Source organism: Cervus canadensis, chromosome 26 (assembly GCF_019320065.1).
Source record: "Cervus canadensis isolate Bull #8, Minnesota chromosome 26, ASM1932006v1, whole genome shotgun sequence".
NCBI classification, from domain to species: domain Eukaryota; kingdom Metazoa; phylum Chordata; class Mammalia; order Artiodactyla; family Cervidae; genus Cervus; species Cervus canadensis.
In genome coordinates, this window is record NC_057411.1 from 4,083,557 (window position 1) to 4,104,492 (window position 20,936).

At 39.1% G+C, this 20,936-nt stretch overlaps 1 protein-coding gene across 16 annotated transcripts in view; it reads right to left on the reverse strand.

Moving 5' to 3' along the window:
* CLOCK (clock circadian regulator) overlaps window positions 1-20,936 on the reverse strand; it is a 131,956-nt gene that overhangs the window by 15,712 nt on the left and 95,308 nt on the right. For all 16 annotated transcript variants that reach the window (XM_043448414.1, XM_043448413.1, XM_043448410.1 and 13 more), the window contains 6 exons: window positions 17,988-18,135; window positions 17,308-17,383; window positions 7,155-7,296; window positions 5,327-5,427; window positions 4,694-4,783; window positions 1,122-1,274 (listed from right to left, as the gene is read on the reverse strand). In XM_043448414.1, coding sequence (XP_043304349.1) covers window positions 1,122-1,274; window positions 4,694-4,783; window positions 5,327-5,427; window positions 7,155-7,296; window positions 17,308-17,383; window positions 17,988-18,135 — 710 coding nt within the window. The remainder of the gene's footprint in view (window positions 1-1,121; window positions 1,275-4,693; window positions 4,784-5,326; window positions 5,428-7,154; window positions 7,297-17,307; window positions 17,384-17,987; window positions 18,136-20,936) is intronic.

Sequence of the window (20,936 nt, forward strand, 5' to 3'; positions counted from 1 at the left end):
TAACTTAGCTACTCAAAGGTCTGTGGATTGGAAGCTGTGCATCACTCATCATTTATAACTCATGGCATTAAAGAGAAGTGGTTTTCACTTGAAGTTTTTACCAAAGTCCTAGTTGCATCGGATAGACATAACTTTGGCCCTGTTGGTTGATCAAATAAGACTATAATTTGAATCATACCTACCAGTAAGTTATTCAAAAAATTACTGATGATTAACTTTAAATTCTGTACCTACATGTACCTAAAAGTCTATGTAAAGTATTATTTTGATATTATGGGAATTTAAGCTTACTAATAATTAGACTGCTAAAAGATGACTCTAATCTGGAGAAACAAAAATGCTGATGGAAACACTCTTAGGAATCAATTATCTTTAGCTACTATAAATGCTTTTCATACTGTTCATGGGTTCTCAAAGCAAGAATACTGAAGTGGTTTGCCATTCCCTTCACCAACGGAATAGCATATTAAAAAGCAGAGACATTACTTTGCCAACAAAGGTCCGTCTGGTCAAGGCTATGGTTTTTCCAGTGGTCATGTATGGATGTGAGAGTTGGACTGTGAAGAAAGCTGAGTGCTGAAGAATTGATGCTTTTGAACTGTGGTGTTGGAGAAGACTCTTGAGAGTCCCTTGGACTACAAGAAGATCCAACCAGTCCATCCTAAAGGAGATCTGTCCTGGGTGTTCATTGGAAGGACTGATGCTGAAGCTGAAACTCCAATACTTTGGCTACCTCATGTGAAGAGTTGACTCACTGGAAAAGACCCTGATGCTGGGAGGGAGTGGAGGCAGGAGGAGAAGGGGACGACAAGAGGATGAGATGGCTGGATGGCATCACCAACTCGATGGACATGAGTTTGAGTAAACTCTGGGAGTTGGTGATGGGTAGGGAGGTCTGGCATGCTGCAATTCATGAGCTCACAGAGTCGGACACGACTGAGCGACTGAACTGAACTGAACTGTAAATGCAATCATAATGAGTAGATAACCAATGAGTAATTACTGAACTAAATGGATGAAACATATCTTTTGCATCTCACTTTTTATTAAGAAGAGTCAATTTCCTAAGAAGCCAAAATACAAACAGCATGCTTTGTTTGTAATCAAATGTAGTAACTTACCTGCAGCCCTTGACCATGAACCATTTGAAGCTGTTCTTGAATTTTTCTTAGTTCTTCTTGTTGCCGATGAATATTCGCCTCTATCATCCGAGTCCGCTGCTCCAATTGGTCTTTGAGATGCTGCATGGCTCCTAACTGAGCTGAGAACTGAAACTTAAGTATCGTGGATGGAAAAAATATAACACATTTTACAATCACTTCTCATAACTGTAAAATGTGAAATGTAAGCAGTGTATCATGAATTAAGAATGTCATGCCAGTTACTAATTTATTGCTTCTCAACATCTAATTCACCTATCATTGCTCAGCTTTGTGGTACTACAGCTGGACCCTATAAACGCTTCTCCTTCATCAGCAGGCACCAGCAGTCCTGTCAGTGATGCTGTGGAGGGATGCTGTAAAGGGAGACTGGGCCACCTCTCCGGTTCTAGTGCTTCTCCTTCTCTTTCTGATGCCAGCGGGGAGCGTCCTAGTGAGCACCACCAGCATCCAGCAGACTTTCCAGCAAGTCTCACTGGCTTGCTAGTGCGCAGCTCCCCATCGAATTTTACTGGTATCCCAGCAGGTGGCTTCTCGCTCCCCAGCCCAAGTCTGCGGCACTTCAGTGATGCGTGTACATCCAGTGGCTGTAGCCACAGCAGCTCCGATGGGACCTGAGTCTCAGCCTGGCCTGGAGGAGCAGTTCAGGAGGATGGAAGGAGTTTTCTGAGCTGTTCCCCCTTGGCAACTCTCCCTTTCACTTACCTTTAGTGGCTGCTCTCTACACTGGTATTCCCTGTATCCTTTTGAATTCTCTTAACTGCTCTCAGTAGTTAATCTCTGTTACCAGTTAATAATTTTTTATAGCATCCCTGTTCAAATTTCCCATCCAGCTTCTGACTAGAGCTTGACTGATTACAAGATGACTTAATAACACTGGCTTTTAAAGACCTAAGTTCCTACTGTGGCGCTACTACTTGATAGAACAAGTTACTGAACTTCCTTCCTGACGTTCTAACAAACGAAAAAGTAGCCTGCACCTGGAGTTATTCACATAAAATTCTGTCATCCCGAGAATGTCTTCTTTGTGCAGGTCATTAGAAAGTTATAAAAATCTGACAGATTAACCAACCATAAAATTTTCAACAAACTGTTCTCAAACACAAAAACCTAGGCTTTTAAAGACCAAGCAATTTTAAGTGAATGCTGCATATGCCAACAAAAGCATACTTATTCTACTTACAGAGTAAGGTTTTCAATCTCACTTATTTCCGCTTCACCTGAGTTACAGACAGCTTCTATTTACTATTGCTTGAAACTAAGCACATTTAGTGATTTACCACTTAAGTTTAAACAGGCTCATTTACTTATTTCCAGGAATATTCAGCACAGGATACAGTATAAAAGCAGAAAGAATTTCACTTCACTGGAAATCTGTCTTACCTTAAGAGTCTACTACAATGCATGTAAAAGCAAATGACACCCCAAAAGCTTTTTTACCCTATCTTCAAAAGTTTGTTTTGAGAATACTGAATATTACTTTTCAAAGTATACAACTCTGACTTCTGAAGTTGAGAATAACCAGATCAAACATCAAATTACACTAGGTATGAAAAAATATTACAAATTTAATATTCTCATGCCTTAATTTTTTATTATTTAAAATTTTATATTTATATCATATAAATATATTGTATCCTAAAGTTATTTACACCTTTAGATAAACATTATACTGTCACCACTTAAAGAATTTCTATTAAATACAAATAAGAATAAACACAGAAAGCAGAATAATGGGAAGTAAAATCAAAGAACTAAGAGGAAAAGTGTTTGGCTTTATCACTGAATGAAATGAGACTTGAATACTTATTTGAGGACTCAGTGCTGATGAAAACTACTGCAACTCCAGATACTATTAATAATATAGTGCTGCTATAAATACCTTACACAATTATGTGTTGCTAAAAGTCAAGATTATGACAATTAGATTGTTATTTAGATTATGACAGTTTACAGCAATGTCAATATATTTGTACAAGCATCATAATATATAATAGCTATAATTATATATGTCTGGTGGCTCAGATGGTAAAGAATCCGCCTGCAGCGCGGGAGACCTGGGTTCGATCCCTGGGTTGGGAAGACCCCCTGAAGGAGGGCATGGCAACCCACTCCAGTATTCTTGCCTGGAGCACCGCACGGACAGAGTCTGGTGGGCTACAGTCCATGGGTCGCAGAGTCGGACATGACTGAGCAACTAAGCACAATTTAAGTAACAACCATATACGATAAAGGTATTTTTAGATACCTAGTGTTAATATTATTTGAAATTAAGACAATGTGGAGATAGCTTCAACATCAAACACAACAGAAAATTTCGGATTATTTCTAGTACAACTTAGTTTTTTCACTTGTCTGAGGCACTGAGTGAGTGCAATCATAAACGAAAAGTTGTGAAGTTATAATCAAAAGTGTCACTTTTGTAATTCCTCTCCTTTGTCTTGCTAGCTTTTATATTTAAGCCTCCTTTGGGACTCAGCCCAAGTAACAATTCTTCCAGAAAGTTCTCTTTTACTTCCTCAGTCTGCAATTAAGAGTCCATCTAATGTGCTCACGTATCAAGCTTTAGACCTTGAGCATAGACTATTTGTAGTTATCTATCATTCCCTCTAGATGTAATCAAGTTTCTTAGTATAGATATATGTGCACTGCCAGCACCTGCAATATCTGATAATATAAGGAGCTTAATAAATGGCTTATATATAAACAAATGAATATATGAATAAAATTACTCAATTCTTCCAATATCCATGGGAAGAACAAAATGAACAACTACATTTCATCTTTAATATTTTTCTATGAAAAGTGAAAGTGTTAGTCACTCAGTCATGTCCAACTCTTTGTGACCCCATGGCCTACAGACCTCTAGGCTTATCTGTCCATGGAATTCTCCAGGCAAGAATACTGGAGTGAGTAGCCATTCCTTTCACCAGGGAATCTTCCTGACCAGGTCTTCTGTACTGCAATCTGAGCCACCACAGTATTTCTCAACAGGGATTAATCAGGATAGCTTTTTGTTGTGCAAAACTGTCATGAACCCTAAAAGACAACTGAAGTACCAGAGGTACTCAATATCATTGACAATCAAAAAATCCCCAGGTATACTAAACATCCACAACTGAGATTTACTGCACCTGTATTTTAAAAAATCACTAGTAGCTTGAAAGTGAAAGTCACTCAGTTGTGTCCAACTCTTTGGAACCCCATGGACTATACAAGTCCATGAAATTTTCCAGGCCAGAATACTGGAGTGGGTAGACTTTCCCTTCTCCAGGGGATCTTCCCAACCCAGGGATCGAACCCAGGTCTCCCACCTTGCAGGCGGATTCTTTACCAGCTAAGCCACAAGGGAAGCCCGAGAGTACTGGAGTGGGTAGCCTATCCCTTCTCCAACAGATCTTCCCGATCCAGGAATAGAACTGGGGTCTCCTGCATTGCAGGCAGATTCTTTACTGATTGAGCTATGAAGGAAGCCCCACTAGTAGCTTAAAGACTATTTATAATTTTAAAATATTTAACAGAAACAAAAATACCTGGGACATGCCTTGTGGAACTGGTAAATTTGCAGATTGAGACATCACAGGCTGTGTTAATGACTGACCAACAGTCTGGGAATTTATAGACTAGAAGCAAAATAAAAAATAACACTGGGTGACAATCATTTCCATACATGAATACTCCTACCAGAAATATCACCATGGCTTCTTTATAACTGAATTACAGTTTTTAGATGAGCCTCATACATTTTTAGATGAGCACAGGCCTGTCTCTCCCTCTAAACTGGAAATGCTTATTTCCTATTTATCTTTTTATCTTTCAAGGCATCTGTCATATTATCTTGCATGGGCTCTCAATAAGAGTTACCTGGACTTTATTGAAAGTGATTGGTACTTGAAATTAGATATAAAATGGCTCTAAATTATCAGCTTCCCATAATTAAAAAAAAAATCTAACATTTTATCTGAAAAATAATCAAAAGGACTTGTATGTTTGACTACTACTTCACAAAAAAATGAAGACCTTGAGGAAGTGTTGTATATCAACAACTATTTTAAATTTCACAGAAAGGGATAATGAATAAATGAATTTATCAATATTTAGATGATTCCCCCCCCCACCCCTTTTAATAAATCTTTATTCAGAAAAATACTATCTGAAGAGTTTACCTGACTACTAAATGATGACCTCCTTTGTGCCACCTTTTCATGAGCTGGTAAATGTTGTCTGGGAGGAGTGCTAGTATCTGTTGGGATCTTTGTTGGTGTAGCTAAAATTGGTCAACAGAAACAGAATATCATTAGTACTTTGAAAATACAATTTTCAAAGATCAATCTCAAAATGCATTCCGGTGAATAAAAGTGGTCTGTAAAAGAGTTGTTTATCTAAATTATTCAATAAAAGTGAAGTCTATGACAACAAGATGATTTATTTTAATTACCTCTTTTTTAAGGATAAAGAAAATATCTGAAATAGGAAAATTTCAAATATAAAAGGGTTACTACCCCTACAATTCTATAATAGAAAAAACCAATAAACTTAATTTAAAAAATGGCCTAAGGACTTGAATAGATATTTACTCAAACAAGACACAGAGATGGCCAGCCAATATGTGAAATAATACTCAATATTCCACTGAACATCAGGGAAAAGGAAATCAAAACCACAATGAGATATCACCTCTACCTCTAAAGAATGGTTACTATCAAAAAATCACGGTGTAAATCAACTAAAAAAAACCTTATAAACTGTTAAAAAAAAATCTAAAGACAAGTGTTGGTGAGAACTTGTGTGAAGTTCTGGAAACCATGCACACTGTTGATGGGGATGGGAAATGATACAGATACTGTGGAAACAATATGGCCATTTTTCAAAAAAAATTAAGATTAGAACTACCATATATGAACTAGAAATCCCACTTCTGAGTATTTATCAAAAAAAATTGAAGTCAGCATCCTGAAGAGATATTAGCATTCCAATGTTCACTGCAGTACCATTCACAATAGCCAAGGTATGGAGACAATCTAAATATCTGTTGACAGGTGAAAGGATTAATAAAATGTGATATATACATACAATGAAATACTACTATTTATCCCAAAAAAGGAAGGACATTCTACAATATGTTACATGAATGAAACTTTAGGCCATTATGCTAAGTGAAATAGGCAATGACAGAAAAAACAAGTATCTCATAATGATATGAGGTTATTTAAAATAGTCAAACTCACTGAAACAAACAGCACAATGGTGACTGCCAAGGGCGGGGGGCAGGGAATGGGGAGTTATTAATTAGTGGGCATAAAGTTTCAGATAAGCACAGTGAATAAACTCTGGAGATCTGCAGAAAAATATCATACCTCTAGTCAACAATAATATATCATACACTTAAAGGATTTCATTTTAATTCTTAAATTTTTTTTCTTTAAAAAGAAATAAATAGCTATAATAAGGACATTCCCCCTGCTAAAATCTCAGATATTCTATGTTTAACCACTTTGATGTTCTACCCATCATGTAGATGTCGAGTAGTTCAAACAAGTCCCTTTTTCATTATACACAGTTTTAGTACTCTGAGAAATGAAAGTGCTAGATTCTTTTTAAAAAATTTAAAAGGGTATTAATTTAATGACAATTATGTGTGTCTTCATAAAGACAAAATACCCAGAAAACACTTTCTAAAAAGCAAACTAAGAACACTTACAGGTTCTATCAATAAAAAAGGAATTACTGTAATAGTTTTGCTTTCTTTCTGGGGGACGATTAAAAATACCAATACCAACATTACTACCTACATATTCTATAGGTTACTTTATAAGTTAATTCTTTGCTAAATGTGAGCAAGGTGCCTCTTGCTCACTGAAAAAGAAATGTATTTCAGAAATGTAAACACTTATCATTTGAAAGTGGCAGCTGATGAAAAATGCTGGTAACAATCATGCAAACAATTTAGAAGGACATCTTTAAAGAAGTCTGCTTTCAAGCTGGGGTACTCACAGGAAGGGTCCGAGACTGCTGTGTGAGATGATTTTCTTGAACTCCGGGAGGAAGCAGAAGGAGTTGGGCTGTGATCAAACCTCTCCAACGCTTCCTTGAGACTGACTGTATTTATACGATTATCAGACCCAGAATCTTGGCTCTAAGGAGACAAGAGTAAAGTAAACGCCTCCTGTGGTTCAGTTCAGAGATCCCAAATTAGCACATCGCTTGCTGATTTCCCCTCCCCAAAATCAGTTTTCACCCATAACAGGGCAAGTGTACCTGTGTAATAACTAGGTAAAGAAATGAAAATTTATTTTTTTATAGCCAGAAAGTTTTGGTTTCCTTCTCTATTGAAAGAAACGACAGATGCAAAGAAATAAAGTTGGACTATATTATCTTACAGCATATATAGAAGTTAACACAAAATGGATCAAAGATCTAAACATTAGAACTAAAACTACAAAACTTTTAGGGAAGAAAGAGGAAAGCTTTATAACACTGCACCGGGCAATGACTAAAGCACAGGGAACGGCAGTGCATCAAAGGACACTATAAACAAAGTGGAAAGGCACCAAGGAACGGGAGAAAACATTTGTAAGTCATTTATTTGGTAAAGAACTAATACCCAGAATATATAAAGAGCTCCTACCACTCCAAAAAAAAAAACAAAAACAAAAACCAAAAAATCCAATTAAAAAATGGGCAAAAGTCTTGCATAGATATTTCTTCCAAGAAGATATTTAAATGGCCAATAAACACATGAAAAGATACTTAATATCAGTAATCATTAGGGAAGTGCGGATCAAAACCAAGAAATACCACTTTAAATCTATCAAGATGGCTATTACCAAAACACTGAGACAATCACGAGCGCTGGTGAGGACATGAAGACACCAGCACCCGTGTGCAGCGCCGGGGGGTGAGGGTGCTCAGCGCTCAGTCACGTCCAGCTCTGCGACCCTACGGACTGCAGCCCGCCAGGCTCCTCTGTCCATGGGATTCTCCAGGCAAGGATACTGGAGTGGGTTGCCATTTCCTCCTCCAGGGGACCTTCCCAAGCCAAGGACTGAACTCACATCCCCTGTGTCTTCTGCACTGGCAGGTGGATTCTCTACCCCTGAGCCACCTGGGAAGCCTGATAAGAATCTATAAAACAGTAGAGCTACTACGGAAAAGTGTAACAGCTCCTCACAAAATTAAATACAGAATTACTATATGATCCAACAATTTCATTTCTGGGTATATGCTCAAAAGAATTAAAAGCAGGGAGTCAAATGTCTATTTGTAAGCCATGTTCCTAGAAGCATTAACCACAAATAGTCAAAAAGATGGATGCAACTCAAGTGTCCATCGATGGATGGATGAATAAACAAAATGTGGTATATATACACAATGCAATACTGCTTAATTTCAAAAAGAAACTCTGACACATTACAATATAGATGAACCTTGAGAACATTCAGTTCAGTTGCTCAGTCGTGTCTGACTCTTTGCGACCCCATGAATCACAGCACGCCAGGCCTCCCTGTCCATCACCAACTCCCGGACTTTACTCAAACTCATGTCCATCGAGTCGGTGATGCCATCCAGCCATCTCATCCTCTGTCATCCCCTTCTCCTCCTGCCCCCAATGCTTCACAGCATCAGGGTCTTTTCCAGTGAGTCAACTCTTTGCATGAGGTGGCCAAAGGATTGGAGTTTCAGCTTCCACATCAGTCCTTCCAATGAACACCCAGGACAGATCTCCTTTAAGATGGACTGGTTGGATCCCCTTGCAGTCCAAGGGATTCTCAAGAGTCTTCTCCAACACCACAGTTCAAAAGCATCAATTCTTCAGCACTCAGCTTTCTTTATAGTCCAACTCTTACATCCATACAGGACTACTGGAAAACCCATAGCCTTGACTAGATGAACCATTGTTGGCAAAGTAATGTCTCTGCTTTTTAATGTGCTATCCAGGTTGGTCTTAACTTTCCTTCCAAGGAGTAAGCGTCTTTTAATTTCATGGCTGCAATCACCATCTGCAGTGATTTTGGAGCCCAAAAAAATAAAGCCTGACACTGTTTCCACTGTTTCCCCATCTATTTCCCATGAAGTGATGGGACCAGATGCCATGATCTTAGTTTTCTGAATGTTGAGCTTTAAGCCAACTTTTTCACTCTCCTCCTTCACTTTCATCAAGAGGCTTTTTAGTTCCTCTTCATTTTCTGCCACAAGGGTGGTGTCATCTGCATATCTGAGGTTATTGATATTTCTCCTGGCAATCTTGATTCCAGCTTGTGCTTCCTCCAGCCCAGCGTTTCTCATGATGCACTCTGCATATAAGTTAAATAAGCAGGGTGACAATATACAGCCTTGACATACTCCTTTTCCTATTTGGAACCAGTCTGTTGTTCCATGGCCAGTTCTAACTATTGCTTCCTGACCTGCATACAGGTTTCTCAAGAGATAAGTCAGATAGTCTGGTATTCCCATCTCTTTCAGAATTTTCCACAGTTTATTGTGATCCACACAGTCAAAGGCTTTGGCATAGTCAATAAAGCAGAAATAGATGTTTTTCTGGAACTCTCTTGCTTTTTCGATGATCCAGTGGATGTTGGCAGTTTGATCTCTGGTTCCTCTGCCTTTTCTCAAACCAGCTTGAACATCTGGAAGTTCATGGTTCACGTATTGCTGAAGCCTGGCTTGGAGAATTTTGAGCATTACTTTACTAGCGTGTGAAATAAGTGCAATTGTGCAGTAGTTTGAGCATTCTTTGGCATTGCCTTTCTTTGGGATTGGAATGAAAACTGACCTTTTCCTGTCCTGTGGCCACTGCTGAGTTTTCCACATTTGCTGGCATATTGAGTGCAGCACTTTCATAGCATCATCTTTCAAGATTTGAAATAGTTCAACTGGAATTCCATCACCTCCACTAGCTTTGTTCGTAGTGATGCTTTCTAAGGCCCATGTGACTTCACATTCCAGGATGTCTGGCTCTAGGTGAGTGATCACACCCTCATGATTGTCTGGGTCGTGAAAATCTTTTTTGTACAGTTCTTCTGTGTATTCTTGCCACCTCTTCTTAATATCTTCTGCTTCTGTTAGGTCCATACCATTTCTGTCCTTTATTGAGCCCATCTTTGCATGAAATGTTCACTTGGTATCTCTAATCTTCTTGAAGAGCTTTCTAGACTTTCCTTTTTAAAAATTTTTTCCCATTTATTTTTATTAGTTGGAGGCTAATTACTTTACAATATTGTAGTGGTTTTTGCCATACATTGACATGAATCAGCCATGGATTTACGTATGTTCCCCATCCCGATCCCCCCTCCCACCTCCCTCTCCACCTGATCCCTCTGGGTGTTCCCAGTGCACCAGCCTTGAGCACTTGTCTCATGCATCCAACCTGGGCTGGAGATCTGTTTCACACTTGATAATATACATGTTTCGATGCTGTTCTCTCAAAACATCCCACCCTCGCCTTCTCCCACAGAGTCCAAACGTCTGTTCTGTACATCTGTGTCTCTTTTCCTGTTTTGCATATAGGGTTATCGTTACCATCTTTCTAAATTCCATATATATGCGTTAGTATACTGTATTGGTCTTTATCTTTCTGGCTTACTTCACTCTGTATAATGGGCTCCAGTTTCATCCATCTCATTAGAACTGATTCAAATGAATTCCTTTTAATGGCTGAGTAATATTCCATTGTATATATGTACCACAGCTTTCTTATCCATTCATCTGCTGATGGGCATCTAGGTTGCTTCCATGTCCTGGCTATTATAAACAGTGCTGTGATGAACATTGGGGTGCACGTGTCTCTTTCAGATCTGGTTTCCTCAGTGTGCATGCCCAGGAGTGGGATTGCTGGGTCATATGGCAGTTCTATTTCCAGTTTTTTAAGGACTCTCCACACTGTTCTCCATAGTGGCTGTACTAGTTTGCATTCCCACCAACAGTGTAAGAGGGTTCCCTTTTCTCCACACCCTCTCCAGCATTGATTGCTTGTAGACTTTTGGATAGCACTAGTCTTTCCTATTCTGTTGTTCTCCTCTATTTCCTTGCATTTATCACTGAGGAAGGCTTTCTTATCTCTCCTTGCTATTCTTTGGAACTCTGCATTCAAATAGAATATCTTTCGTTTTCTCCTTTGCTTTTTGCTTCTCTTCTCTTCGCAGCTATTTGTAAGGCCTCCTCAGACAGCCATTTTGCTTTTTTGCATTTCTTCTCCACGGGGATGGTCTTGATCCCTGTCTCCTGTACAATGTCACAAACCTCCGTCCATAGTTCATTAGGAACTCCGTCTATCAGATCTAGTCCCTTAAATCTATTTCTCACTTCTACTGTATAATCATAAGGGATTTGATTTAGGTCATACCTGAATGGTCTAGTGGCTTTCCCTACTTTCTTCAATTTAAGTCTGAATTTGGCAATAAGGAGTTCATGATCTGAGCCACAGTCAGCTCCCGGTCTTGTTTTTGCTGACTGTAGACAGCATCTCCATCTCCAGCTCCAAAGAATATAATCAATCTGATTTTGGTGTTGACCATCTGGTGATGTCCATGTGTAGAGTCTTCTCTTGTGTTGTTGGAAGAGAGTGTTTGCTATGACCAGTGCGTTCTCTTGGCAAAACTCTATTACCCTGCTTCATTCTGTACTCCAAGGCCAAATTTGCCTGTTACTCCAGGTGTTTCCTGACTTCCTACTTTTGCATTCCAGTCCCCTATAATGAAAAGGACATCTCTTTGGGGTGTTACTTCTAAAAGGTCTTTTAGGTCTTCATAGTACCATTCAACTTCAGCTTTTTCAGCATTACTGGTTGGGGCATAGGCTTGGATTACCATGATATTGAATGGTTTACCTTGGAAACGAAGAGAGATCATTCTGTCATTTTTGAGATTGCATCCAAGTACTGCATTTCGGATTCTTTTGTTGACCATGATGGCTACTCCATTTCTTCTAAGGGATTCCTGCCCACAGTAGTAGACATAATGGGTCATCTGAGTTAAATTCACCCATTCCAGTCCATCTTAGCTTGCTGCTTCCTAGAATGTCAACGTTCACTCTTGCCATCTCCTGTTTGACCACTTCCAATTTGCCTTGATTCATGGACCTAACAGTCCAGGTTCCTATGCAATATTGCTCTTTACAGCATCGGACCTTGCTTGTATCATCAGTCACATCCACAACTGGGTGTTGTTTTTGCTTTGTCTCCATCCCTTCATTCTTTCTGGAGTTATTTCTCCACTGATCTCCAGTAGCATATTGGGCACCTACCGACCTGGGGAGTTCTTCTTTCAGTGTCCTATCTTTTTGCCTTTTCATACTGTTCATGGGCTTCTCAAGGCAAGAATTCTGAAGTGGTTTGCCATTCCCTTCTCCAGTGGACCACACTGTCAGATCTCTCCACCATAACCCATCCGTCTTGGGTGGCCCCACACAGCATGGCTTAGTTTCATTGAGTTAGACAAGGCACTAAGTGAAATAAGTCAATCACATACGGACAAATACTGTATGATTCCACTTACATGAGGTACCTATAGGAATCAAAGTCATTGTCAGAAGTGGACTGGTGGCTGCCAGGGGTTGGAGAGGAGGGAATGGGGAGTTGCTGTTCAATGGGTATGGAATTTCAGTTTGGAAAGATGAAAAAGTTTTGGTGATGGATGGTGGTAATGCTTACACAACATCGTGAATATACGTAACACCACTGAACTTAAAACTGGTTGAGATGGTAAATTTTGTTACATATATTTCACATCAGAAAAAAAAAAAAGAACAACCAACAGACACTTTAGTTTATAAAGGCACTGTAAGTATCTTTGGAACTCAGCATTTGACTGCTCAAAATCATCTTCTTCACACCAACTCTTGACCTTCTCCAGAATTCAATATCTATATTGGTGATTCATGCAATATCCTGTCCTGGCCTCTCAGCTTTCTAGGAACTCTTCATTGCCAATAACTTCTTCCACTATTCTACCTGATTCAATCTCTACCCTTCATTACCAGATTACTGTAGTGCCTCTAAAAACACAAATTAAAATCCAACTTTAAACCACACTTCCCTGTCTGAGCTTTCCAGTTCACTTGTTCCTTTGGAGACAATTACAGTCAACCTAAAACGATGGCCAATCTAAAACAATACATAACACTAAGCAGAAACATTGTTTTCTAGTGGGCTCCCTTTCCTACTCTCCACAGTTATTCCATACTTTCCAAAAGTTCTTAAACCTCTTTCTCCCTCTCTCTGCACAGAGAGCTCTGTCTTATACAGATGAAAACACCTGCCACCATATATGTAACTCTGCCGATTAGCATGCTGTGCCCTGCTTAGTCACGCAGTCATTGCAACTCTGTGACCCCGTGGACTGTAGCCCGCCAGTTTCCTCTCCACGGGATTTCCCAGGCAAGAATAGTGGAGTAGGCAGCCATTTCCTTCTCCAGGGGATCTTCCCAACCCAGGAATCGAACTGGGGTCTCCTGCATTGCAGGCGGAGTCTTTACCAGCTGAGCTACAAGGGAAGCCCACCTATTAACATACCAGGTATATAAATATACCCATCTTCTGTTTGCTCATTATAGTGGAGCGAAGTGTCAAAGAGAGGGTCCATCAAAGAACCTCCACATACAACAGTGAATTAAGCAACAATACTCGGTTCCCTATTTCAGGGAAGCTACAAAGAAGGCGATGTGTGTGTATACACAGATTAAATAAATATGATTTCAAAATCACTACTATCACAACAGGAAAAAAAGGGTTATGTGACACGATGCCCCCTGTCCTGCACTCTAATCACTCTCCACATCCTGTTTTGTCTCCATCTCTCACCCTCCCCAGCTCCTGAAACGCTTCTGCCTGCCTTCAGTTTCCCTAAGCAGCCAAAGCTCTATTCTCAGCCTCACTTATTAACATTCCTTCATTGGCATCCTCTAACTAAAACCCAGACCCCCCTAGCCCCACGCCCAAAGGATACCACTTTCCTTGTTAAGTCTCTTAGGCAGTGGGAGTTTCCTTTCTCTCAACCTTCAGACCTCTGTTCTGGAGGTAGAACAGAAGTCCTCCTACTGCTCTGGCCTGAATATTTTCCGTTCCACCTTTCCCAAAACTCACAGCTATGAACGCCACATTATCACAGCATGTCACTCACTATCTCTCCTCGCTGTAGTCATTTACTCACCTTGTGTTACTCATCACTAAGTAGCTGAATTAAAGTTTCTCTACTCCTGGCTCAGTACTGTCCTTCCTGATTTTTTTTAATTGGAGTATAGATGATTTACAACATTGTGTTAATTTCTGCTTACAGCAAAGTGATTTCTATATATCTATCTATCCTGTTTCTAATTCTTTCCCCACAGATTATGACAGAGTATTGGGTAGAGTTTTCCGTACTATACAGTAGGTCCTTGTTGATTATCTGTTTTATATATAATACTGTGAAAGTGAAAGTGAAGTCGCTCAGTTGTGTCTGACTTTTGTGACCCCATGGGCTGTAGCCTACCAGGCTTCTCCATCCATGGGATTTTCCAGGCAAGAATACTGGAGTGGGTCGCCATTTCCTTCTCCAGGATATCTTCCTGACCCAGGGATTGAACCCAGGTCTCCCGCATTGTAGGTAGACGCTTTACCGTCTGAGCCACCAGGGAAGTCCATAGAATACTGTGCATATATGTTAATCCCAACCCCCTAATTTATCCCTCCCACCCATCTTTCCCCTTCAGTAACCACAAGTCTGTTCTCTAAGTCTGAGAGACTATTTCTGTTTTGTAAATAAGTTGATCTGTATCATTTTTAGATTGCACGTATAAGCAATATATGATACTTTCTCTGACTGACTTCACTTAGTATGACAATCTCTAGGACCATCCATGTTGCTGCCTTCTTTTTTATGGCTAAGTAGTATATGTACCACAACTTCTTCATCCATTCATCTATCGATGGACACTTAGGGTGCTATCATATCCTGAATATTGTAAATAGTGCTGCAACTGAACAGTGGGGTGCATGTATCCTTTCAAATTATGGTTTCTGCAGATATATACCTAGGAGTGGGATTGCTGGATCATACGGGAGCTCTATTTTTTGTTTGCTGAGGAACCTCCCACACTGTTCTCCACAGCGGTGGTGCCTATTTACATTCCCACTAAAAGTGTAGGATGGCTCCCTCTTTCCACATCCTCTTCAGCTGTTATTGATGGTCACTTTTTGATAACGGTCATTCTGACCAGTGTGAGGTGATTCCCTCATTGTAGTTTTTATTTGCAATTCTCTAATGATGAGCGATGCTGAGCAATCTTCTCATGTGCCTACTGGCCATCTGTATGTCTTCTTTAGAGAAATGTCTATTCAGATCTTCTGCCCATCTTTTGGTTGAGTCATTTGTTTTTTGATAATGAGCTTCATGAGCTATCTGCATATTTTGGAGATTAATCCCTTGTCAGTTGCTTCATTTGCCAGTGTTTTCTCCCATTCTATGGGCTATCTTTTCATCCTGTTTATGGTTTCCTTTGCTGTACAAAAGCTTTTAAGTTTAATTAGGTCCCATTTATTTTTGTTTCAATTCCAAAAGACTGTAACAACTTTATATGGAGACTAGACACACACTCACTTTGTAATGTATTTAAATGCTCAATCACTATGTTGTACACTTAAAACTAATAAATTTTGCATCGTCCATATCTCAATTTAAGAAATTGCCTTCCATGGCTCGACATGCTGAGAATATAGCAGCAAATAACACAGACAAGTTCTCTGCTCTCATGGGTCCCACATGAAAGAATTTTTCCAAAAAGACTATGACGGTTTAGAGGGAAAAGATCCATTATGTTTTAATGAAAGATATTTTCTGAGGAAAGCACTTATAATTTTATTGATCATATTTCTTATGCTACGGCATATTTTAAACTGAAAGTTTATACCTCTTAACCCCCCTTCACCTATTCTGCCCCATCTCACACCCCAATGCCTCATTCTGGCAATCGGCAGTTTGTTCTCTATGAGTCTGGTTTGCTTGTTCATTTGTTTTGTTTTTTAAATTCTACATACAAGTGAGATAATTTGTCTTTCTTTGACTTATTTCCCTTAGCATCATGCCCCCAAGATCCATCCATACTGTTACAAATAGCAATATTTCATTTTTTATGATTGAATGGTATTCTACCATTCAAGATGTATGTACCACATCTTTACTTAGGCTGTTTCTGTATCTTAGTTACTGTAAATAACCCTGCAATGAATACAGGGATATATAAATCTTTACAACTGTTTTTGTTTTCTTCAGGTAAATACTAAGCAGTGAAACTGTGAGATCACACCATTTTTAACTTCTTGAGGAGCTTCCATACTATTTTCTGTAGTGACTGCACCAACTTACAACCCCACCAGCAGTGCATGAGGGCTCCCTTCCCTCCACACCCTTGCCAATAATTGCTGTTTACTGCCTTTCTGGTAACAGCCATTCCTACAGGTGTGAAGTGATACCCTGTCGTGGCTTTCGTGTGCGTTTCAGCCACTAAGTGAGCTTGAGAAGAGGTTCTGCCTTGACCGAACCCGGAGATGACTGTGGCTCCCCTGACACCTTGATTGCAGGCTTGTGAGGGACCCTGGACTGAAACCTTGATTACAGACCCATGACCAATTCTGAAGCAGAGTGCCCAGCTAAACTGTGTCTGGATTCCTGACTCACAGAAACTACTGAGATAATATATGTATGCTATTTTACATCATTAAGTTTTGTTACACAGCAATAGGTAGCTAATACAGTGTATTTCTACCTGATAGAATGAAAAGAGAAACCAGTGTTCAAAATCTGACTATAACTTCCCAGTCGTGAGTCTTTAAGCTCAGTTTTAATATTTTCAAAGTGGGGATATATCCAGATAAGAATGTCTGAGAAATAAATGACATTTCATATTTCATATAAAAACCAGAGCCTAGCAGATTGTAATAAATGTTAGTTTAATTCTGAGATTACACATGTCTCTCATACAATGATCTCTAAATAGCAGGCCCTTCAAATCTTTTTTAAAAACACATGAGCTTTTAAAATATTAAATTTAGCATAAAAATAAATACTACAGTTATAAGTAAATGAAATATTTGAAAAACAATTTTTCTATAAATTATTGAGTCTTGTAACTCATTGAGAAGAAATAATTTTTAAAAAACCTGTAAGATACATACTTTGTCAGCAGCTGTCTCTGGAAGAGACTCTTCAATGCCAAGTTCTCGGCGTCTCTCAGCCCTAACTTCTGCATAACTACAAATGGAAAAAAACAGAACCTCAGTGTTTGATCATTCATTTAAAACACTGCAGAGGTGCAACAATTCAATGCTCATTATGTATCTCACTTGTTCATCACAAATTCCAGACTATTTTCTATGCGCCAAAAAAACCCTAAAACATACATATATAGCACTATATAAATATATGTACACACACACACACACACACACACACACACACACACAGAGTGTATCTGAATTCAAACTTCATTTTTTTATATATTTAAAAAGTCTAATGTACTACTATAAATGGTCCGTGACCACACAGGACCTAAATCAAGAGGAATTAAATAAAGGAACAGTATGCTTTGTCTACTCCAGCTCTCCTTTCACATGACTGACTGTGGCATACAAAAGACAGTTACAACACCTGCTCTAAACCATAACACTTATGTCAGAAATTATGTATCCTCATTTCTATATAATGCCTATAAGTAAATTTAATAATAAATTGAAAAAATATATATGAAAAAATGGACAAAAAAATCACTCTGTACTTAGTAAGTCATACATAAAACTACATTCCAGAATCATTACGAATGTTTCCATACTCAGAAATTCTGTAAAAGAATTATTACCTTACTACGGTATGAGTACAAACAATAAACTCTGGCCTTGAATTCCACTGATGGTAAGTGATATAATAATGAGTCTGAAGCCAAATCCACTGCTGTCCTTTGGTCAGGAACCTATAGTAACAAGATTTGCCTTTTCCGTATTGCATTACTAAGAAGAAAAAAATATTTTTTGATTCATATTACTAGATTTTTACCCAAAGGTATCATTCACATTTATATCTATCACTCTATCTATCTATACACATCATAATTCTGGCTTTTCAATAACATAGTATATCAAATCTTCCAAAGCACCCAACTTACAGCCTTTTATTGCTGATCGTAGGTATTTTTCACACACAATAAATGTCCAAATACTTGAGAATAAATTATTCACAACTGACCCTCTCCTGCTAAGATAAATTGAGGATAACAGCAATAAGTAGTCACACCTGAGCTCTACTCCCCACGCCCTACCCCTCACCCTCTGCAAACAGAGCATCTGTTATTTTCTGGCTGCACTGGGTCTTCGCTGCTACATCCAAGCTTTCTCCAGTTTCGGGAGAGCTGAGGCTGTGCTGCGGTTGTGGTGTGCGGGCTTCTCACTGGAGTGCTTTCTCTCAACGCAGAGCACGGGCTCCAGCGGTGGGCTTCCACAGCTGTGGCACACGGGCTTCGTTTCCCTGCAGCAAGTGGGGTCTTCCCAGGCCAGGGACTTGAACCCGTGTCCTCTGCAGTGGCAGGTGGATTTTTAACCACTGGACCACCAGGAAGTCCAAGTATAGCATTTTTGAGGCATTTAGTTCTAAACCTTAACTTACCAAAATCAGAAAAACTTAATTATTTTAAGTAGCTGACTTCCCAAAACAGTATTTTAAGCAGTATTTCTCAAAACATTCTCTGAAGATTGTAAGTTCAAAAGTCTTTTAGCAGATATTAAGCAAAAAATGGGTTTTGTGTTAAATTAACTTGGGAAAATTTGTTCTTCTCAAAGCCTTGAGTATGCCAATCTGTCAAGATTCTGGTGGTGGGGAGATGGAGATTGATTATGAACTCTTACCTAATTTTCTTTGACCATAAAATTCATTTTTAATAGACTGGTATTCAGTGGACAAAACCTTAAGACAGGCTGGACCAGAATCATATTCGCTCTCTCTCCTCCAACCCATCACTATTCATAAGAAAATCAAAGTCTACATACTTGAAATTGCTTGTCGAAAATTATCCAGCTAGTTAATAGAGATGTCGGATTTTTTTTAATATATCATGGAGCCTAGTGCCCATATCACTTGAAGTGAAAAATATTTCTATTGTGATATTATATAACATGTTTATTTTCATAGAGAGAGGTTTATAAACCAGCCTAAGACATGAAGGTACATTAAATAATCTAATTAAGCTTTAGAGGACACTCAAGATGGAAAGATTTGGGGATGAGGATCAGAGAGGCAAATTCTGAAACAAAGAACGAACAAACAGCATGTGGGAAAGGAGGAGGTCCAGCCTCTGATCCTGTCTCTGCCACCAATGTTTTCTGTTTTTTTAATTGGAGGCTAATTACTTTACAATATTGTGGTGGTTTCTGCCATACATCGGGATGAGTCGGCCACGGGTGTACATGCACCCCCCATCCCGAAGCCCCTCCCGCCTCCCTCCCCACCCCATCCCTCTGGGCTGTCCCAGGGCAGCAGCTCTGAGTGCCCTGCTTCATGCACTGAACCTGGCCTGTCATCCGTCTCACACATGGTAACAGACATGTCTCAGTGCCCTTCTCTCAAATCATCCCACCCTCACCTCCTCCCACAGAAAAGTCTGTTCTTCACATCTGTGTCTCTGTGCTGCCTTACATGTAGGATCGTCGTTACCATCTTTCTAAATTCCATATACATATGTTAATATACTGTATTGGTGTTTTTCTTTCTGACTTACTTCACTCTGTATAATGGGCTCCAGCTTCATCCACCTCATTAAACTGACTCTGATGCATTCTTTTAAATAGCTGAGTAATACTCCATTGTGTATAAGTACCACAACTTTCTTATCCAATACTCCATTGTGTATAAGTACCACAACTTTCTTATCCATTTGTCTGCTGATGGGCATCTAGGCTGCTTCCATGTCCTGGCTATTGTAAACAGTGCTGCAAAGAACACTGGCCTACATGTGTCTCTTTCAATTCTGGTTTCCTCGGTGTGTATGCCCAGCAGTGGGATTGCTGGGTCGTACACCAGTTCTATTTCCAGCTTTTTAAGGAATCTCCATGCTGTTCTCCATAGTGGCTGTGCTAGTTTGCATTCCCACCAATAGTGTAAAAGGACTCCCTTTTCTCCACACCCTCTCCAGCATTTATTGCTTGTAGACTTTTTGATGTCTGCCACCAATGTTATGGGACTGTAAGTAAATTAGTTAAGACTTTCTGGGTCTCAGTTTACTTGTGGAGATAGTAACAGTACCTACTTTCTATTATACAACCGTGATTATGAATAATGAAAATAATACATGTAAGTTGTTCAGAACAGGGCAAAATGAGATGATAACGTTCCTTCTGTTAATATAACAATGGCAGGTAACGTTAATGAAGCACTCACTGAGTTTTCTAAAAGAGATTGTTTAAATGTGGCATTACCTCCTGTGCAGACTCACATGCCTGGAAATAAAAATTCATGAAAGAGTGTTCTAATATTACAATTTTCAAAGTAATCTACTTCTCTTACTCTGGATATAGAACTTCTATACTTCAAAACAATGTTTATTAGATGCCATATTATAAAACTGTACTTACTACTATAGACTGAAATATGTTAAATGGGAGGAAGTTTAATTTAGACTTGATCTAGGATTCCTATTAGAAGTAGTTATGCATACAAAAGAAATCTTTCCAATACATTTCAAACATACAAAAATGGTCTGTTTTACCACCTCCTATTAATATGATAGTTATTTACAGATTAAAAAAAGTATTACCAGCCA